Source organism: Tyto alba, unplaced genomic scaffold (genome assembly GCF_018691265.1).
Source record: "Tyto alba isolate M040663 unplaced genomic scaffold, T.alba_DEE_v4.0 Super-Scaffold_18, whole genome shotgun sequence".
NCBI classification, from domain to species: domain Eukaryota; kingdom Metazoa; phylum Chordata; class Aves; order Strigiformes; family Tytonidae; genus Tyto; species Tyto alba.
The window spans coordinates 24,658,797-24,677,727 of NW_024881280.1; the positions used below are offsets into that span (position 1 = coordinate 24,658,797).

An 18,931-nucleotide genomic window follows, 5' to 3' on the forward strand; every position below is an offset into this window, starting at 1 on the left:
ATTTTCTCTTAGCAAGGAACAGCTCTGCAGAGAAGCCAGCTGAGAAAACCTACAGCAATGAAGAATTTGCCTGTATTTGAAGGATCTGGCACCATCTAGCATTGGAACTAGAATCAGAAACCACCATGTGTTGGGATAAATGAAAGATTCCTTGCAACAGAAAGAATGCATTACTGGGACAGATGCTGAAATTAATCAAATTTGAGGGTTTAGGATTGGGCTTGATGATGTCTGGCAAGTTCAGCAGAGAAAATAGGCAGAGACAAAGGTTAAGGCTAATAAGCAGGAAGTAAGGTTTCCATTGAGATAGTGACATTCAGGAAAAGTTCAGCTTTCAGCACTCACCTGTACAAGATGAGCAGAACCAGTGCCAGGAACCCGCCTCCATATACTTTTTTAGCTGTAGTGCTGGGTGACAAGAACCCAGCACAGAACTTCAGCAGTGTGTCCCAAGTGATCCCTAGAAGGAATACTTAGAAGTCAGGAGCAACGCAGAGACCAAAGAACAAAACTGTTACACTCAGTCATAGACCAGGCTGACAAAGTTCTGTTAACACCAGAAAACCGTGTCAATTTTAAATGAATTTACATTGGTAACCTTCAGAACTATAGGGATTGTTCTGAGGCAGCAGAAGGTTCTTTTTTCCTACCTTTCATTTGAATAAATGCAAAAGAGATCTGGGTCCCAGATGTTACACCGGTACAAAATCACAAGAAAAACCACCAAGACTGAATTATAAACAGACACAACAGAAAAGTGGGGGCAGAAAACAAAGGGGAGTAACGTGTATAAAAGCATAAATAAGAACAGTGAAACAGCAAAGAATAGGAATCACACCTCTAAATTTAAATGCCCTAAGCACTAGACATGACTGCCTCTTTAAGGGTGGTAACAAAAAAAGATAATTTGTCACTGCAAGCTGCTTTGTGGGAAACATTCTGAATTAGTCAATGTTTTCAAGCAGTTCGCACAAGCAAGCAGAAAACCTATCAAAAAACCCCACAACTGTTTAGGCTGAAAACATTCCATTTAACAGAATTTCACCTGTTTCCCTTCCTTGTCTTCTTACACACTCTAGTATTTACCTGTCAGCATGCTGGAAAAAAGCATGGCAGGAAAGTAGTGGTGAAAGTAAAGAACTCGTCCCATCATAAAAAAGGGGAGGTAATGAAGGAGCCAGCCCAGCGTGATCTGCCCTCCACCACGTAGCACAACTCTGGACAGTTCTGGAACACAAATAAACAAGCTTCAGCAGAGCAAAACTCAACTACAGTTCCTATCTGCAAACCTTATCACACTAACTCAACAGAAATGATCTTTGCAGGAAGTCATGCCATGGTTTGAAATTGCTCCAAGCCTCTTCAACATCCTAGCTGCATTCTTTATAAACATACAAACACTTCTCAGGAGAACAGCTATCAGAAAAATATATACAAAGGCATAAGTCTCAAGGGACTGAGAGGAGGCTGCTCTATGTTAAGACTAAACTTGCAGATTCTTAGGATGTACATAAGACTAATTAGGTCATTCCAGTTTCTGATGCTTTTTAATTCTCTCTGCAATGAGACTACAAGCCATCCAGATGATCGCTCTGCCAGCCTTTCCTGGAAAGAAACATTGCCTAACTTTTAGAACCTGGGGAAGGGACTGAGAGCTCTGCTGTCTGCATGCAGCTTAGCCAATTAACGTACTATGTAATTGAATAGTTTTACATCACATTTTAGAATTCATATCCCACACAGAGATCTACAAAATGAAGCAACCGCTGGTATAAACTGGAAAGACCAATGCATGACTTATTAGGGTTTGTGAAAAGCTCTGTAACCTTGGAATTGGACATAATAAAGGATCACTGCATCTCTTGCATTTGTCATTTGCTTTGCATAAATATCAGGAAACATTTCTCATTTCAAAACACCATGCACACTACAGTAGTACAGAGCACATGCAGAGCTTGGGAGCAGGGCACTGATCCAACTGGTCTGTCTCCCTTACAGCCAATACAGGGAGCTCCTTGCAGTATTTCTGTTGAAGATCTGTCCTGTTTACTATTAAACTATTTGAGATATGAAGCTCCCACTCTTTTTGTTGTTGACATTGCTCAATAACCTGAGCCCAGTGGTTTCCCACCCTCGGCACACCAAGTCCTCCCATCCACACACTTTTAAGGTGCCTGCAAAAGGCATTTACGGAAAGGAAGCCTATTATCAGTAACGTGTGGGGTAAGTATCTCTACTAGGAAACAACACCGTGGAAGCCTGCAAAGCAGAACAAGCTAAAAACCATGAGACTGGTAGATCTCTGCATCAGGAAGGTTTCCCTGACATACATTTTATCACTTTCTCTTACTGGTATGTCCGGACCAAATATAGTCTTTCCAATAGATAAACATCTGGTCATTTCTGAGCTGCAGGAATCAACGTAACTGAAAGCAATCGTGGCCAACACCTTGGCTCTTAAGCAGTTCATAAGCAACTCCTATGCTAGGCTGAGCGATCATTTGCAAAGCAGAGGTGGCATGTGAGCTACTGACTAATCCAAACCCTTGCCTCCTGCAAAAAAACAAAGTAGCAAAAGCCTACTGACACTCCTCTCTCTGGATCACCTTAAGATGACAGTTTATATCCAGGCCAGCTCTGAAATCTCCAGCAAAGGAGTGGCAAGACTTTTGAGGAGCCACTGATCACATCTCCTGCCTGTGAGTCACTTCCAGAGCTCTTCTCTTTGGCTAAGTAGGTGTCTCAGGACCTTTGCTGACTTGAGGATTTCTGATCAAGTGTTACAGGCTTAGGAAATTTGGCAGCTCATCAGGAATGGTCTGCCATGCAAAAAGCAAAATTTGCCCATCAGAGTGGTTATTTCTAGTATGGAACCCTTTGTTAACAGTCACATCATTCGGTGCTACACTTTCAAGGCACTATATAGCTTAGTGTTTTGTACATACAGCTGCCTTGAGTGTTTTTTCTTCAACTCCCAGGGCTTTAATACAATATGAAAAAAGATTTTTTTAATACAGGAGTCCTAAGATGAGCTCTCCTGTATCAGGAAACCAGGATGTTATAATAGGGATTCTATAGTGCAGCCGAGACAGGAAGACTGGCCTCACCTTTGAGTTCAGATGTCAGCTGGACACCTCTCTTCAGGGCCACTGCAGTGGAAACTGTTATCAGAAGATATAACCCAATAGTGACCAGATTTAGCCACCAAATCACCTACATAGGAAAAAAAAAGAAAGATTCAGGACTCTAGGTTGGACATGCCCATGTGAGAGGAAATGAAAAGCTACATGCAAGCATAAGAGTACAATGAGAGAGACAGTACAAAAGGAGGAGGAAGAAGAGAATCATTGTCACTGCAGAATCAAGACTAAGATAAAATTTGCTAAGACATTGGCTTGGAACCTCCCACTCCAAACTTACCGGGTTTCCCAGCAAATAAACCCGATAATCGGTCTCATTGACACCAGAAAAACGCAGGCCCTGAAGAAACAGACCAGAAGGGAGTAAAATTGGTTTCCACCAGTTCACTTTGTATTTTGCAGTGTCTCAAAGGTGAGAAATTCCCATCCATGCAGCTCAGGTGCTACAAAATGAAGCTGACAACATCTTCAATGCAATTAAGTGATGCTATGCTTCAAGAAGCACAGCAAAAGCACTTGAAAACAGAAAGAAAGGTGTATTGATCAATATACCTGGTAGTTTATGGGCCAGTGCCAAGGTTTGGATGTAACTTCATTGTCCTTTGGTTTGAGTCCGCTGTTTCCCTACAGATAGGTCAAGGTAAGATATAAATGAGCAGGCAGCTCCTGGGAAAAGCCTGCCCACAAATTGCTGGTTACACAAACATACATAACTACTTTTCCTGAGTGAAGGCTGTTTTTTCTGACTACATAAACACATCATCTTCCGGAGATGGCCACAATGAGGACAATGAATGCTTTAATATTACTGTGCAAGTGAAAATGTTCTTTGGGTACTGTTAGAGGCAGTAATCTCTCATTTCTCTTCTCCAGTTTTTCTGTCACTGAGGACACATGTTGCATAAGCATGACCTTTGTTCATTAAGAGACTACTTCAACAGGTTTCCCTCCACGCTGAAAAAAAAGCCTCGGAAATATTATTTCCATGGAAACTCATGCAGGTGCTTCCTTACCTGAGACAGCATTATCACTGGTTGCCATGGAAATGCTTAGCATTAATGATAATTTGCTTGACTACCTTCTTTCTCTTAAGAATCTGAGAAGAGCTTTACAAACAGTAACAAATAAAACCTTAGACTCCTTTCTCAAAATAGTAACTTCTCATTCTTCAGACGAAGGATTGAGGATCTGGAAGCAAAAGGGCTGTGGCCAATAGCACAAGGAACAAACATGGGGAAGGACCACAAGAGCCATCCACCTTGCAAATATTAAATCCAGCTCTTTTTTTGTATTCAGGGATAAATAGGGAAGAGGAAAGCAGAAAACACAGCACCTTGATGAACTTCAAAAAAATTAGTTTCCCATTTTCAACCCAAAGATTTATTATTCTCCTAAGTGTCTGTTTAGCTAAATTTCCTGACCCTGACCACAGTAACATCCTCCTGGCCTCAGAAATATTAATCTAACTTTAAAACCTTCCAGCAGGGTAGGGAAAATTTCCAATTCTCCTTTACAGAGCCAAATTTCAGCAGTGGAGGGCTTACATAACTAGGCTGTAGCTAGATGACACCAACAGCAGACCCAGGCATGAAGCCCAAGGCTTCCAAACTTTTGAAACTTAGCTGTAAGACCACCCCTTGTTCTAAGTATAAATTCAAGTAGGTTGCTGGGGCATGTAAATTCTGCCCTAGCTTGCAGCCATCACCCAAATAGCTCAGAAAATGCTGCCACTTTTTGATGCAAGAGAAAGGAGGAAGGAAATTATGATCTAGAATTAATGATATCCTACCCGGATCATAACCATGTGGGATTCTAGCAGAATTTCTGCAAAAGAGGGCTTCAAAACATCCAGGCTGATATTGGGCACTTTAGAAAAAGAGAAAAATAGATTAGAAGTCTGTATGGTTTACTTTTATTTGCCTCCTTCATAATAAACTAAACTCTCTCCTCTGGTGACAAATCTGCTTCTAGCACCTCTTTTAATTCCCTATGCAATTTATTCACATTCTAAACACAGAGGCTTTGCAGTCAAAAGCATCCCCCAGTGAATGTCACAACTGATGTACTCCAAGATTTCTTCCTTTACTTCCAGGAGCAATAGAAATAAATAAAAGTCCATGAAATAAACAGATCTGTACTTCTAACTGAAATTAGAGATGTATTGTTCATAGGCTGCTGTTTATCCATATGTGAGCCAAGAGTGTAAGAATGTAAAATACATTACAACAGAAGAGGAAATTCTACAAAGCCAACAGATCAGGATCTCTCTTCTTGGTTTGCATACAGTCTCTCTGAAAGGATGAAGAACACTAGCGGTTTTTTTATTAACTCAGAACTCAGCCCGAGTCATCTGCAATTCATGGGATGAAAATTGTACCAAATAATTCAGGCCAAATGAGGCTGTGACACATATCTAACTCCTGGATGAGGCTGCAAGGCCCATCTGTCATTATTGGCAAATTTAGTTCTCTGTCACACTTCTATTCATTTCTTGGTGGTACTGCAAAGTCATTATTTAGCATGCTGCCGGTAAGAGAAGGGAAAAAATACACCAGAACAGGGTGGATCCTAGCTTTTTTTTAAAAAAATAAATCATTAAAGTATGTATGACATACTCATATCAATAACGATAATTCCCAATTAAACCAATTATGTTAAAAGTAACAGCCTGTATTGCAGTGCCTATAAATCTTCACACTTGTTACCCATGAAGATCTCAAAATCCTTTAAAAAGTCTTTATACTTCCACTACACTTGAAGCATTATCACCATCTTACAGTACAAACAGTGAAGTAGAAAAAGGCTATGCATCTCTGGACAAATTCAGCAAGTTCACACTTGAGTTGGGAAAGAACACACCAACTCCAAACACTGAATGCCAGTTCCTGCCATCTGATATCTCATCCCTTCCTTTAACAGCAAGCCAAGATGCACTCTCAAAGGAAAAGGAAAAAAACGACTTACACTTAGGGTTAATGTGATCTTCAAAGTTCCAGAGAGAATTGGGAGTCTCCTTCAGGTACGGTGTGCAGGTGACTTCCACTTGTTCCCAACCCCTGAGGCACAGCAGAACAGTTAGCCAACACCCCGCAAAAGATTACTCAATATTTCCAGTTCATATCTGATTTTTTTTCCATTTAACTTTATACTTCCCCATAACACCCACCGTACCACTCAACCCCAGCAGCTGCATTCTAACACGCTCTTACATGCTCTAAGCACTATGTAGAAACCAAAACAGATCTGCATGGTGGCCAACATCAAAATTCTACTGAATATTTGAATCATATTTCTAAATTCGGGTGTCTAAACTAAAAAAACCTGGGTCCACACATAAGCAGTGGGATTTCTGAAGATGATGCACATTGACAACTAGAAACTACTTCAAGTCAATCTTTATAGTCTGTCCAAAATAAAATCACCATTGTTAATTTAATTCAATCCATGCCTACAGCAACTGTATTACAGAAACAAAAAAATTACTTTAGAGGATCCCATCGACCATCCATTTAGTCTGTCACCCTATTTCTAGCAGGTCATATCAAACGCTTTGGGAGAAAGTGCATCAAACCCTGCTGTAATGTGACAGATTAATAAGGAATTTTCTACCAATCACCACTTACCTGACTTAACTCCACTAATTAATTAATTCTATTAATCCCCTAATTAATTAATTCTATTAATTAATTACCACTTAATTCTCTGACGGACAGTGATTACTCCCCTTTAAATTCTTAATAAAATAAAATAAAATCCAATATACTCTAACCATCCTTATTTGCGATTAATAAGTATTTTTTCCCCTCAGCCCTTAATGTCATCAATATTTTGTGGCAATAACTCCCACTCACATGGTAAGTTTTTGTTGGGGGGAAAAATAAAATATCCCCATTCTCAAATGCTGTTGACAGAGGCAGAGGTTTATTTTAAAAAAAAAAAAAACAACAATTGCTTTATTTACCCGTAATCCCAGTTTTAATGGTAAAATTCTAAATGGCACTTGCATTCCTGACCAGGCAGTCACCAGAGGTATCTGCCTGTGCTCACTATGATTCAACACCCACAGGATTCCTTAGAAGCCCTTTTTGCCATAACACAGTGAAAGGAAACCTAAGCAAGCAGTAATGGAGGCTGCTCTGGGAACAGAAGCAACATGAGCACACAGCCTGCCGCTCCAGGGTCCGTGTTAGCATCCCACTCTACAGCTCTGCAGATAGAGCAGCTTGCTTGGCATTAGTCTGGATGTCTCTGCATATATCTCGTTTTAATGATGAGGATATATAATTCAAGGACACATTAAATCCTGAGCCCTGCTAACAGCAGCTTGTTACTGTTGCCCTCACTTCAGGTGCTGCATGCAAAAATGGCAGAAGGTCTTCCAACCACAAAATAGATTAATATCAAGAAATTTGGAGGATTATAGTATAGAACAGCAAGAACTGTCCCAGTTTCTAGCAATTTTTGTGAACCCCAAGGATAAAATGGGCCTTGAAGAACACGTCTGTTATCCCCTTCTGGATTTACCAGATGACAAGATCTATGCCTATGCCACTCTTGGATCTCTTAGTAAGGGATACCGTTTTTCAGAGCTGTACACCTCCACTGTAACAGACTGCACAATCTTAACCCAGATCTTCCCCTCTGGTTATATTTTTAGTACCCGATACTTACTTTTTTTTATTCTTTTAAAGACAAAGAAATGGAAGAAACATAGTTATTGATTAGTTTAAAAGAACCATTGAGCAAAGGAACATGTCAGCTCAAGGCCTTGCAGGGGTGGAGGGGAATTACAAGCTATTTACCATTTTGGCAGAGTCTTTCCAGAAGAGCCCAATATACACCCTGTGGCCACATGGGTTAGCCGGACCTGACTCCGTAGGACTTTGATGAGCTTCCCAGCTTTTCTGCCCACCACTTCAATCCGCCAGAAATCATTGGAGTCTCCTGTTCCATTCTATCGTGTAAACATATCATAGGAGAAAAACGACAAAAGCACCACAAAAAAAGAAAAAAAAACCCAACAACAAAAAAACACCCCCAAACATCTAGACCTACAGAATTAAAGCACTGCAAATAGGAACTTCTGAAACTCTAATAGTGGCAAAGCTAAACAAAGGAGCCCAGGCTACCCTTGCTCAGACTTCACAGAGGAGATTCCCTATTGGGAAGAGATCATTCTAGACATGAGCAACTACTCACAAATACATTTTTATCTTGCCAACCTTCAATTTGTTTTTTTTCTTGCAATTCATACTTGACTGGCTTGGAGTTACATTTTAAATGGGGGTAACTTGGCTGCTTCACAAAAGGGGTTTAGGCAACAGCCCCTTGCGTTTGGAAATTCAGCCTCCAAAGCAGATTTCATTTTCATGATTCAAAATTCTGTCATCATTCTGTCAAAAAAAAAGGCACTTGTCTAAGTGACAAGGCCAAATACATAAAATAATACTTGTCAGAGCAACTTCAAGGTTGCTCAGTTTGGCATTTCTGGAGTTGAACACTGCCAAAGCTAGATAGGCAGTAAAAACTTAAATTATTTTCTTGTCTGTGTTCACATTAAATAGACCTTAAATATGAGATAAGCTGTTTCATACTAAATCATTTTTTTCTCCAGGACGGTAGATGCACATCTATCACCTTGGTTAACAAAGTAAAAAAGCAAGAATAAATCGCCTTGGCATGGTATGAACTCTCTGCAAAGGGAGCTTTTGTTTTATCTTGCCATTCACTTACTATTCCATAGCCAGTGACCTGAAAATGCTTCCTGGTCAGGGGAGCCTCATGCTGGTGACTGTGAAGATTTCTAGAAGTTCTGAAATGAAATTAAAAGTCAAACCTTGTTTTGTTTTTATGTCTCAGTCAATTTGTGATAAGAGCTTTGGATGGTGCCATTCAGAGAGCTGCAGCGCTTTGCCCACTGAATTCCAGCCAAGGGCAAGGCAGGATGCAGCCTTAACAGCGATGGGGGCCACAGAGTGAAACAGCTGCTTCCCACCACACAACTCTGAGCTTATGCCACACTGGGCAGTGCTGGAGAAGGACAGCATGAATAAATCAAGCCCTCAAGCTACAATCCACCAACTTCAAGTGGAAAAGACACTGTTGATTTGGAGTAGGATTTTCTGGGGGTGATTTTTGTTGGGTTCTGTTTGGTTGGTTTGTTTCTTTTTAATGAAGATTAAAGGTGGGACTAGCAGTCCTGCTCTTGCATGAAGCAAGCAAGATCCTGACCTCTCTTGATTATGAGTTTTGCTTTTGAGGGAAAAGCTTGTACCATTTAGTCAGGCAGATTTACTGAGTGGGGCATCAGTGGCCGCCAACAACACCAGCCATACCTGGTGCAGACAAATAGCCTCCTGCCCTGGCAGGGACTGAGCTGAGTCTGACCAGCAAAACCTGGCCCTGGCCTGGCCAGTCCCTAATAAACCTGCCCAGACAACCAACCACCCCCACCAACACCCCCCGCTGCATCCAGCCCGGCTCATCTGCACCGAAACCCGCCGCCCACGCGGGGCAAGGGACCCTCTCTGCCGGGTCTTTCCCACAGCACTGCAGTTTCACCCCCAACTCTGGAGACCCAATCAAGACCTAACCGGTATTGCCTTATCAACATTTTATCACCTTCATTATCATATATCTGATACTTTTTTTTTTTTTTTTAAATCTTAAAATAATTTTGGAAACCTAAGCAATGATTTGCGAGCATGCACTACTGAATACAATATGACATGATTTCCAGACTCACAAGTTCAGAACTTCTGTTAAGAAATCAAAGCTGCGACAGCGCAGAGCATTGTGGCACAGTAACATTAGACTAGATGAAGATTAAACATCAAGCCACTAAGGTTCCCCTGCTTCCTCTCAGGTACTCCCTGCAGAGAGGGAAGGCACCAGCCGACATCTTTGTTCAAAGCATTGCACTGCTGTGAGAACTTCAGTGCTGTTGAGAACTTCAGCGTGTAGATACTGCCTATATACATAGGAACAGGATACTTGAAGTGCACTGACCAAAAAACCCACACTCTATTTGCCTAGAAAACTCAAGAGAGTGAGGACAAGCAACAGAATGAGGGTTTTTAAATTTGCTTACTTACAGAAGAGTTACCCTTTATATTGCACCTCACACAGCTCAACAAATCCCACTACTGTTTAGGTAGTGTCCTGGGTTGAGTGAGTGGTGGAGTTTTTTTGGTGGCAGGGGAGGGGGCTATTGGGGCAGCCCCCTGTGAGAAGCTTCTCGAAGCTCCCCCAGCTCCAAGCCAGGTCCACTTCTGTTTGGGAAATTGAGCCAATCAGCTGCGCCTCTGCGATAACGTATTTAAGAAGGGACGTGGTGACGGGCAGTGGGACTTGTGAGGAGGAGTTGCTGCAGCTGCATGAACACCTAGGTCAGTGGAAGAACAGAGGAAGAAAGGAGGGGGGAGGTGTGCCGGAGCAGAGACCCTGCTGTATCCTGTGGGGAGATGGCAGGGTGGCCCCCCCCTGCCACCCATGAAGATCTACGGTGGAGCAGACATTGATTTATGGCCTGTGGCTCCTGCTCAGATGATCAAGGTTCTGTGCCCGAAGAAGGCCGGGGTCTCATGGGAAAAGGCAGCCCCGCTGCTGTAATTCAGCGCTGGGAGGATTGCAGCATGCGGGGGAGTCCCACGCCGGAGCAGCTCGGGAAGGGCTGCAGCCGTGGGAGGGAATCCAGTCGGAGGGAGTTAGTGACCCACGACGGAGCAGTGTGGGGAATGCTGTGGCCCACGGGAGGAATTCAAGTCAGAGAAAGTTTGTGGAGGACTGTCTCCTGTGAGAGGGGGACCACGATGGAGCAGGAGGAACGAGCTCCGGACACTCCCCTCACCGAATGTAAGGGAAGTGGCAGTGCTGACTGCACCCCCCATTCCCTGCCCCTGCGCCACTGGGGGAGGAGGTAGAGATATCGGGAGCAGAGCTGAGCCCGGGAAGAAGGGAGGGGTGGGGGGAAGGTGTTCTCAAGATGTGGCAATGCTTCTCACTGTCCTACTCTGTTATGTGTTGTTAGTGTCTGTAATAAATGTATGTTCTTTTTTTTCTTCCCCTAACGAGTCTGCCTTTTGCTCGTGATCATAAAGGGGAATTTTTCCCCATCCCAGTCCTATCTCTAACCCCAAGTCTGGCTCTCTGTCCCTTCTCATTGCCGGAGGGGAAGGGAGAGAAAGCTGCTGCATTGTGGTTGCCTGCCAACCAGGCCTAAACCATGACAGGTAGGTATTTCTAATGAAGCTGTGTGGTTCTGTTAAAAGTTTCCCATCTAAGAGACACCCTTCAAAACAGAAAATGTAGAAGAAAAACCCCACAAAGCCCACACTGGAAATGCAGACACCTCTGTCACACAGCCAGATTGTGCTGGTCTAACCATGTGGTCTCCAGCAGGACAAACCTTCCATCAATTCTATTCAATCACGCAATCTCTTCAAATTCCAGAAATCATCCTTACTCTTTATGTTCCAGACGAATAATATCTCCATGCCTCACAAACTCCACAGGGCTTGAGGGGTCTGACAGATCTGCTGAAACAAGGCAAACTAATCATATCAGTGCACTGACAAACATATCAGAGTCTTAAAAAGTTTACTAGGAATGCTCATGTCTCAGGTAGACAATACAAGGCAAACTAATTTGTGTCGACTCTAAGCCTGGTGTAAATCACTGCTCTAGTTTAAAGACCACCTCTAAGAGCTAATCCAAAGAACATGGCCCCAGGCAGCACATACTGCCCTTAAATAAAGAGGATGCCTGGTCAGGCTAACTGAACACCAGAACTATATATATATACATATATATATTTATTTAATGAACTATGAAATTACTCTTGCAACAGTGATTATAGTTTTGTTATATCTAGGTTATTAGCATTTTTTGTTGTTTATACAGTTCTTGTTAATTCTTATATACACATGCTGCAGGTGAAGAAAGGAAATGCTGCCAGAGTGAACATGCCTCAGCTATACTATATGATATTCTCAAACAACCTATGCATCTACAAACCATAGATTTTCACATTCAGTACTTTAACAGCTTGTCCCAAGCAAACATCCAGGCAAATCAGCTGAACACAATGCATCAGAATGTACCAGGACCCAACTTCTCCAGGACCCATAGCCACAGTAATAGATTCCACAAAATAACTGAGTTCAGATTAATTTCCTCTCTGTCATTTGCAACTCTCCCTAGCTGGAAAGTTGTCAATACAACCTTCAGCTGAGAAAAGCTTTTTTACTTCAGCTGTACAGTCTGGAGAAAAAGCAAAACCACAGTAGACACAATATTAATCAGGATAGAGCCAGATTCCCTTTGTTCTTCTTCCTCTCCCTCTCATATCCATGAAGGATACTTCGCCCTGGAGGGAACTCAGAATATTTAAGTAAAAAACTGAAGCAGCAGTTATAAAAGGCACTCTAAGAGTATTTGTTACCTGTATCCGAATCATGTTTCTTTATAATCCACAGGTTATTCAAATCTTTATGTAAGTAGGCAGTGACCTGAAACCACAGGATAAATTATTTTATCAAACAAGAAAAAAAGCTAGTGATAGCAGACACACATTCGCCAGCAAATCAAAGTCCCAAATGAATGCACCAATAACACAGAAACCCTGGGATGACTTTTATGATAGTTCCCACTAGAAAGTGAGATACTGGCCACTCCTTAACCCAGATCACACTGTTTATTCAGTGTATAGCCCATACACTCGGGAGCACTACACTTAATGGCAGTTCACATGCATCACGAGTAACAGCTTCCAACTGTACAGCTTGGCCTCCTCTCACCCTACTTCAGAGGCTCCTTCTACAACAACAGGATAACCAAACCTGGAGTTTCTGAATAATCACTGACCAGTACCAGAACCAGGGGATGGAAACAGCATTAGCTTTACAGACAGGCACTGCTGGTAGAGACTTATGACAACAGGCAGCCTGTGACAGCCATAATACTTCTGCCAGAAGATCCAGGCAAGGTAAGAAGGATTCAGGGATCAACTATTGAAGTCACACATGTTACACCCAGCTAATTCTTACCAGCCTGCTCAGCCTCACATGGAGTAACTACTCCTACTACTACCATGGGCAGGGGAGACCATCTGGCCCAAGGGTGTTGCTCCCAAGGGCAACCTTTCCGAGCAGCACAAGCAACTGCGCCCACTTTTCTCACTTTCCTTCTCCATCAGCAACAAGCCCTGCTCTGCGGTACTCTAGCCCAGTCCCAGACCTGTGCCTCCCACTAGGGTGGGAGCAGATAGTCCAGTGGGTAGGTGAGAGGCAGAACATACAGGAGTGTCTGAGGGTGGGGAAAAAGGGAGAGCTGGAGGTAGAACCTCATACCTTGAGGTTATACCATCAGGAGGAGGGAAAGGAAGTGCAGAGAAATCACTGCCTCTATCTTTTCCTCCCTAAATCTCCCCCAAATTCTAAATTCCCTTCCCCTCTCCACAGCCCCCAAAGTCTCTCAGCCCCCTACCTTTGTCTTACCTCTGGGACAGGGAGCACAGGGGGAAAATCTCCACCCTTTCTCACTTACCCTTAAAGAAACTCTCATCAGTGTCCTTCCCAAATCCCCCTTCCCTGCTTTTAGTGTCATAAAGCGTGCTCTGCACTTGAATTTTGCCTATCCTTGAGCCAGTTTTGGTATGACATCTCCATCTAGGTAATAAATATCAATGTCACATTAAAGTATTAAAAATTTTTGGTTGGGAAGAACATCAGGAAAAGAAGATTGAGACAAAGTTTTCATTTCTGAAAACTTCTTCCTCACCACAGAGACTGAAGGGAGTTAAAAACCAAACACCTGGGGTTTTTTGTCAACATTCTTGCAAGGAGCTCAGAATAATTTTTAGACACTAACATGCAAACCGCAAAATACACCTTGGGAAAGCTGCAGAAGCTGCAAAGATTTGTGAAGCTTGATGACAATGGACAAAAATAAGAAATTAACTTAATTTTTGTACCACTTAATTAGCAAGTTACATGATTTCCGATTTCTACTTTGATTTATTGCTTAATCATTTAATCAGAAGCCCTTAGAGAGTTCAGACAGTTTCATTACGGCTAACTTACAAATGTACATATATCTAATTTAATGAGCAAAGCCTTACAAATTCTTTGGTGACAGATGAGGAAAGCAAGGCACAGAATAATTCGTGTAAGGTCACAGAGTCCAGTGGCAGGAGTGAAAACAATACACAGCAGTCCTGTTGATTTTAAAAGGCAATGAAACCTATAAGATAGTGTATCTGTTTTAAACATAAGTTTTACAGCCTTCCTTGAGGTAACAACAGCACTTTCATTATGGAAGGTTACTCTTAAGTCCTCCTGGCCTCCATCTATGAAGGATGGTCTTGCTACAATGAAGCCTTGTTACTGTAAGTCACCTCTCGAGTGCAATGTGGTAGGCTCTCATCAAACATCCTTTTTACTCAGACCTCCAAGCCAAGGGCACAGCTGTGGCACTGAGAGGGTAACAGATGCCGAGTAAGTACATAGCTCTTTTCACAGCAGCCCCTAATGCCAAGCACAATGGGAGCAAGTGGATGGTTGCAGTCAGAGGCAGTACGACTGCAGCACACTAACCTGCTGCTGGCGAGCCCCAATGCCCTCCGGGTAGAGGTGCCAGTGGGAGTGAAGGTATCCCCCTGCCATCCGAAGGTTCTTCATTGTGACCACAGACCCATACGCCAAGTCTAGATGGGAAGGAAGGAGGAAAAAAAGGCAAAAGGCAGCTCTCCTATAAATATCTCCCTCAGGTAGTCTGCAGTGTTCTGATTAGGCACCCATTCTGCTTTGTTTCAATGAAAGCTCATTTCCCGTTTGTCACGTTACTCTACACAGCTCATTGTAGGCTTATCTTCCATCCCCAACTACAATTCAGTAAAACCGATGCGTAACATTTGGATGAAACACTTAAAATTCTCCCATCTAGTTTTAATACAAATAGAGTGCTAGTTCTTTTGTATGTGATTTCAATAATGAGAGGTTTGAGATAGCTCTCCATAAGGGTACGTGGTCAAATTAAAACATGATCAAGTTTGAAAAGCATGTGGCTGTTTTGAAGCACTCCATCACCCAACCCCTACAGCAATACAAGAAGGGAGGGAGGCAAGCACAGCTATCAGAGAGCAGAGCTGGCTTAAGACACCTTCCTTCATCGCCTCCCAACACAAGTGAGAGAAGAGTCTTTGAGAATGGACACGATGCTCTCCCAGTAGCAGCTCTGGAGCAGGGAATAGCCAGAGAAAAGCTGAAGTAATCAAAAAACTAAGCCATATTAAAGGCTCAGTAGTCCCTAGCCAACCTGAGGATTAGAGAACCATCAGAGCTCCATCTTTCCCCTAAATTCATATGCATGCTGAGTACACCACAGCTGAACTAGGAGCACACTGTGCCATAAAGGAGTTGATAGTTTTCATTGACACATTTTGGAAACAAATCCCACATCTAAACACTTACAAACCTAGGACAAATGTATTTTTGTTGTCTCAAGAAACATGAAGGCCAAAAAATAACAAGATGCATGCACACAAAACTGAAACCCTTCAAAATGGCATTTTTCCCTCTAGAAGGAATTTGATGAAACAGCTAGTGACCATGCATTAAACACAGTGTTATTTTCAGCCTTTTTCTTTTCTGCTGATACATAAAACTGCACAGAGGAACAGCATGGATCCGACCACGAAGGCATAATCTGCACTGTCCTGCACTGAGTCACGGGAGCCACTGTTTCCATTTAAACCCCCATGTACATTGACAACACTCAGAGTGGTTTATTCCTTTGGACACTCACGCTCTGGAACGGAGACATTATGAAGATTGTTCCCGATCAGCTGGGACTGAAATGCTGAACTGAAGAAACCATCCCCAGGACCACTACAAAGGAGAGCAAAGAATGCCACAATTCAAAGTCTGGAAAAATACGCATACAAAGCTCTGTCACGCATTACCAAATTGTTTCTACAAAAGGAAAATGAGAAAACCAGACATGGTATCAGGAGAATGACTGCAGTTCCCTCAGCTGCACAGACCTCTAATGTTGTGAGTCACAGCAGATAGAGACAGTCTTGCAGAAAATTGTCCAGAGTTGCAAGGACTTGAGGTCACAAAAATGTACACACTGGCACTGCACAAAGCACCATCAACTATCTCTGGAGGTGTCCTTATGACAAATAAACTGACCTACTGTCAGGCTGGATATATCAATACCTCTCTCTGTGGCGCCATAAGTCTAATTTCTGCTAAGTGGTTAGTAGTAAACAGATTTAATTTTATATTCTTTTTTTTTATAGTGAAATACTTATTCACCTCATCTCTTAATGCTGGCATGTGGAAAAACATTACTTGGCCATTTTACTAGCTGTTGTGCTCTTTCCACATAAAAAGCATCCCTTAGTTGCAGGCATTCAGAGTCTTCACTCTGGGCACACGCAGATGTACTTTTTTAATCACAGACAAAGCATTTTTCAGAAATGCAATGCCTTTTTTTTTTTTTTAATTACAAAAAGAAAAAGAATGGAGTTAAGACATTTTCAGATCCAGGAAAGAGGAGGAAAAAAAGGAGACAGAGAGTTTGGTTAGGATACTTGCTTGGCATTTCAGAAAGTCTCAAGCTCAGATTCAGTTTCACTGCCAGCTTGGCCAAAACCTTTCTGTAAGAACAATGAAGGAGTCTGGGAAGGGAATTAAACAAAGACACAGCTTGTGGCTGTGCTTCTGACACTGAAATTGGAGAAAGCCATAATCAACAGTCTTTAATTCAAAGCAAAGACAAGTGATTCTTCTTCTGGAGAAAACATTATGAAATACCTTTTATTTAATACTGCAAAATGAACAGCAAACATTGCTGTGTAAAGGGCAAGTGGGAGCAGGATGAGGCAGAGTACACGAGCCAGTAGATGCTTCCCAAACATGACCTGTAACAAAACACAACCTGGATCAAACAGTGCAGCTGCAGGAACAACTCCACTCCTTATTTCACAGGACTCTGAGCAGCAGTCCTATAGCTGGAGCTCGCCATGCAAGCAAGCTCAGCAGCCTGCAGAATTATGTCAGAAATGCCTAGAGAGGGGTAAAATCTTAGGCAGACCTCACTGTGCATCTCTAAAAGCTGGAGATGTAGTACCTTGAAATTTCAGGGTCTTGGGAGGAAGACAAAAACAGGCAATAGGAGAGTTTAACTTCTCAAAGTGCTGAGCATTCCTAACTTTGGCAAAGGACGTTGGGCAGCTCCCATTGACAATACTTTGAAAACAAGGACCTTAATTTGCTTATCAGTGGTACACACACATCTTGACAGAAAATCACAGCAACAAGATGGCTTCCACAGCCACAGTAATGTCAAAGTTAAGCAAAAGGGAAAATGAAAACTTGTTCTCCCTATGCAAATGTGAACGTAATCAGGACTTCTTGGTGATCTAGATATGTTTCATCCACAGAAAACAGCTCACTTAGCAAGGTTGCTCTCACACTGCAACTTCTGTTGCTGTTGAGCCAGAAGTCACAGAAAGTCAGCAGCGAAACCTGTGTTTCAGCTGCCTCAACATGAAAGCAGAGCATTTTATTTAAAACACTTGGAAAGGTGGTTTGTACACATATGCCTAAGAAGCAATTCCATATTCACAGCCTACTGACACTACTGATAGTAGAGTAAATAATGTAAAATACTGGGTGGGTAATAAATAGCTGTGGTAGGAGAAAACACTTAAATAGTAAAAATTGTTTGCTAAATGTCCACATCTATCTTCAAAGCAGATGAAGGCACAGTTACTCATTATCTGCATTTGTTTTTACATAGTAACTATCACACAATCATTAAGCTAATAATTCTCCACACCTTAATACCAGATCCAAAGATTTCAGAAATAATGGAAAAAGAGCTGAGCACATTACAAATCTAAGAATTTACTGAAGTCAACAAAGGAAATAGCTGCTCAGCTCAAGTACTTCAGCAGAACCCTTAATAACCTCTGGGCACTTGGAAAAAATGCTGATTGATGATACATAGCCAAATTTATGCAGTGGAGAGGCACATGAACTAATCTCCAGTTCCCTGCTCAAAATGGCCACAATCTGTGGTGAAATCTGTGTGAAAAGGTTTTCTTTAACTACAGACTCCAATGCAAAGTCAAAAAGGAAAATGCACATGAAGGAAGCATTGAGCAAACCAGAACAGTGGACCAAGATAAGCTGAGAATTCTAGAAGTCAAATTAGTCATAAAAACATTGCATGTAAATAATCATGAGTAGCTTCCCTAACAAATGCAGAGATAAGTTATTCAGGCTTTCAGGGGTTTAATCCTCACTTTTTTTTTTCCTCTCCTCTCCTCAAGCACCAAGGTTGCCAAATAGTTATTCAGAAAGCATCTACCTTCTGGAGTAAATTTCTTTACATATTCTAACACTCAGGGGCTTACTATCTTTGCTGCCAGCAGCACAAATGAAATCACTGCACAGACGTCTGCTGGCAGAAAGCTTAGACATGATGGATTTGTTCCATTTCAAATGCAATTAACTGACTTTGCTCAAGAAGTGCTTCTCTAGAGCTGGAACACTGCATCTTTGCAGCCCATATTGATTCACATTAATTGGAGAAAACAAATCACACAGCAGGAATAAAAAAAGTCCCTCTAAACCCCTACTGTTTATTAGACAAACAGAATAAAAACAGTAAGTGAAAGAAAGAGAATTTTCAAGCTTCAGAAGAGGCTGAGACAGGAGGAAAACCGAACAGCTTTTAAAAGATGTGCTTGAGGATTTTGTTTTCATGCTGGTTGCAAG

The 18,931-nt window shown here is 42.1% G+C and overlaps 1 protein-coding gene across 2 annotated transcripts in view; it reads right to left on the reverse strand.

The window, feature by feature from the left end:
• POMT2 (protein O-mannosyltransferase 2) overlaps positions 1-18,931 on the reverse strand; it is a 31,668-nt gene that overhangs the window by 6,105 nt on the left and 6,632 nt on the right. For both annotated transcript variants that reach the window (XR_006165144.1, XM_042790915.1), the window contains exons 7-20: positions 16,961-17,067; positions 15,945-16,027; positions 14,735-14,844; positions 12,583-12,649; positions 11,605-11,677; positions 8,874-8,952; positions 7,943-8,094; positions 6,105-6,196; positions 4,930-5,006; positions 3,693-3,764; positions 3,421-3,480; positions 3,108-3,213; positions 1,087-1,227; positions 346-460 (exon numbers count right to left, since the gene is read on the reverse strand). Coding sequence is in view for 1 of the 2 variants with exons in the window: in XM_042790915.1 (XP_042646849.1) it covers positions 346-460; positions 1,087-1,227; positions 3,108-3,213; positions 3,421-3,480; positions 3,693-3,764; positions 4,930-5,006; positions 6,105-6,196; positions 7,943-8,094; positions 8,874-8,952; positions 11,605-11,677; positions 12,583-12,649; positions 14,735-14,844; positions 15,945-16,027; positions 16,961-17,067 (1,334 nt within the window). In the remaining variant the exon portion in view is untranslated. The remainder of the gene's footprint in view (positions 1-345; positions 461-1,086; positions 1,228-3,107; positions 3,214-3,420; positions 3,481-3,692; positions 3,765-4,929; positions 5,007-6,104; positions 6,197-7,942; positions 8,095-8,873; positions 8,953-11,604; positions 11,678-12,582; positions 12,650-14,734; positions 14,845-15,944; positions 16,028-16,960; positions 17,068-18,931) is intronic.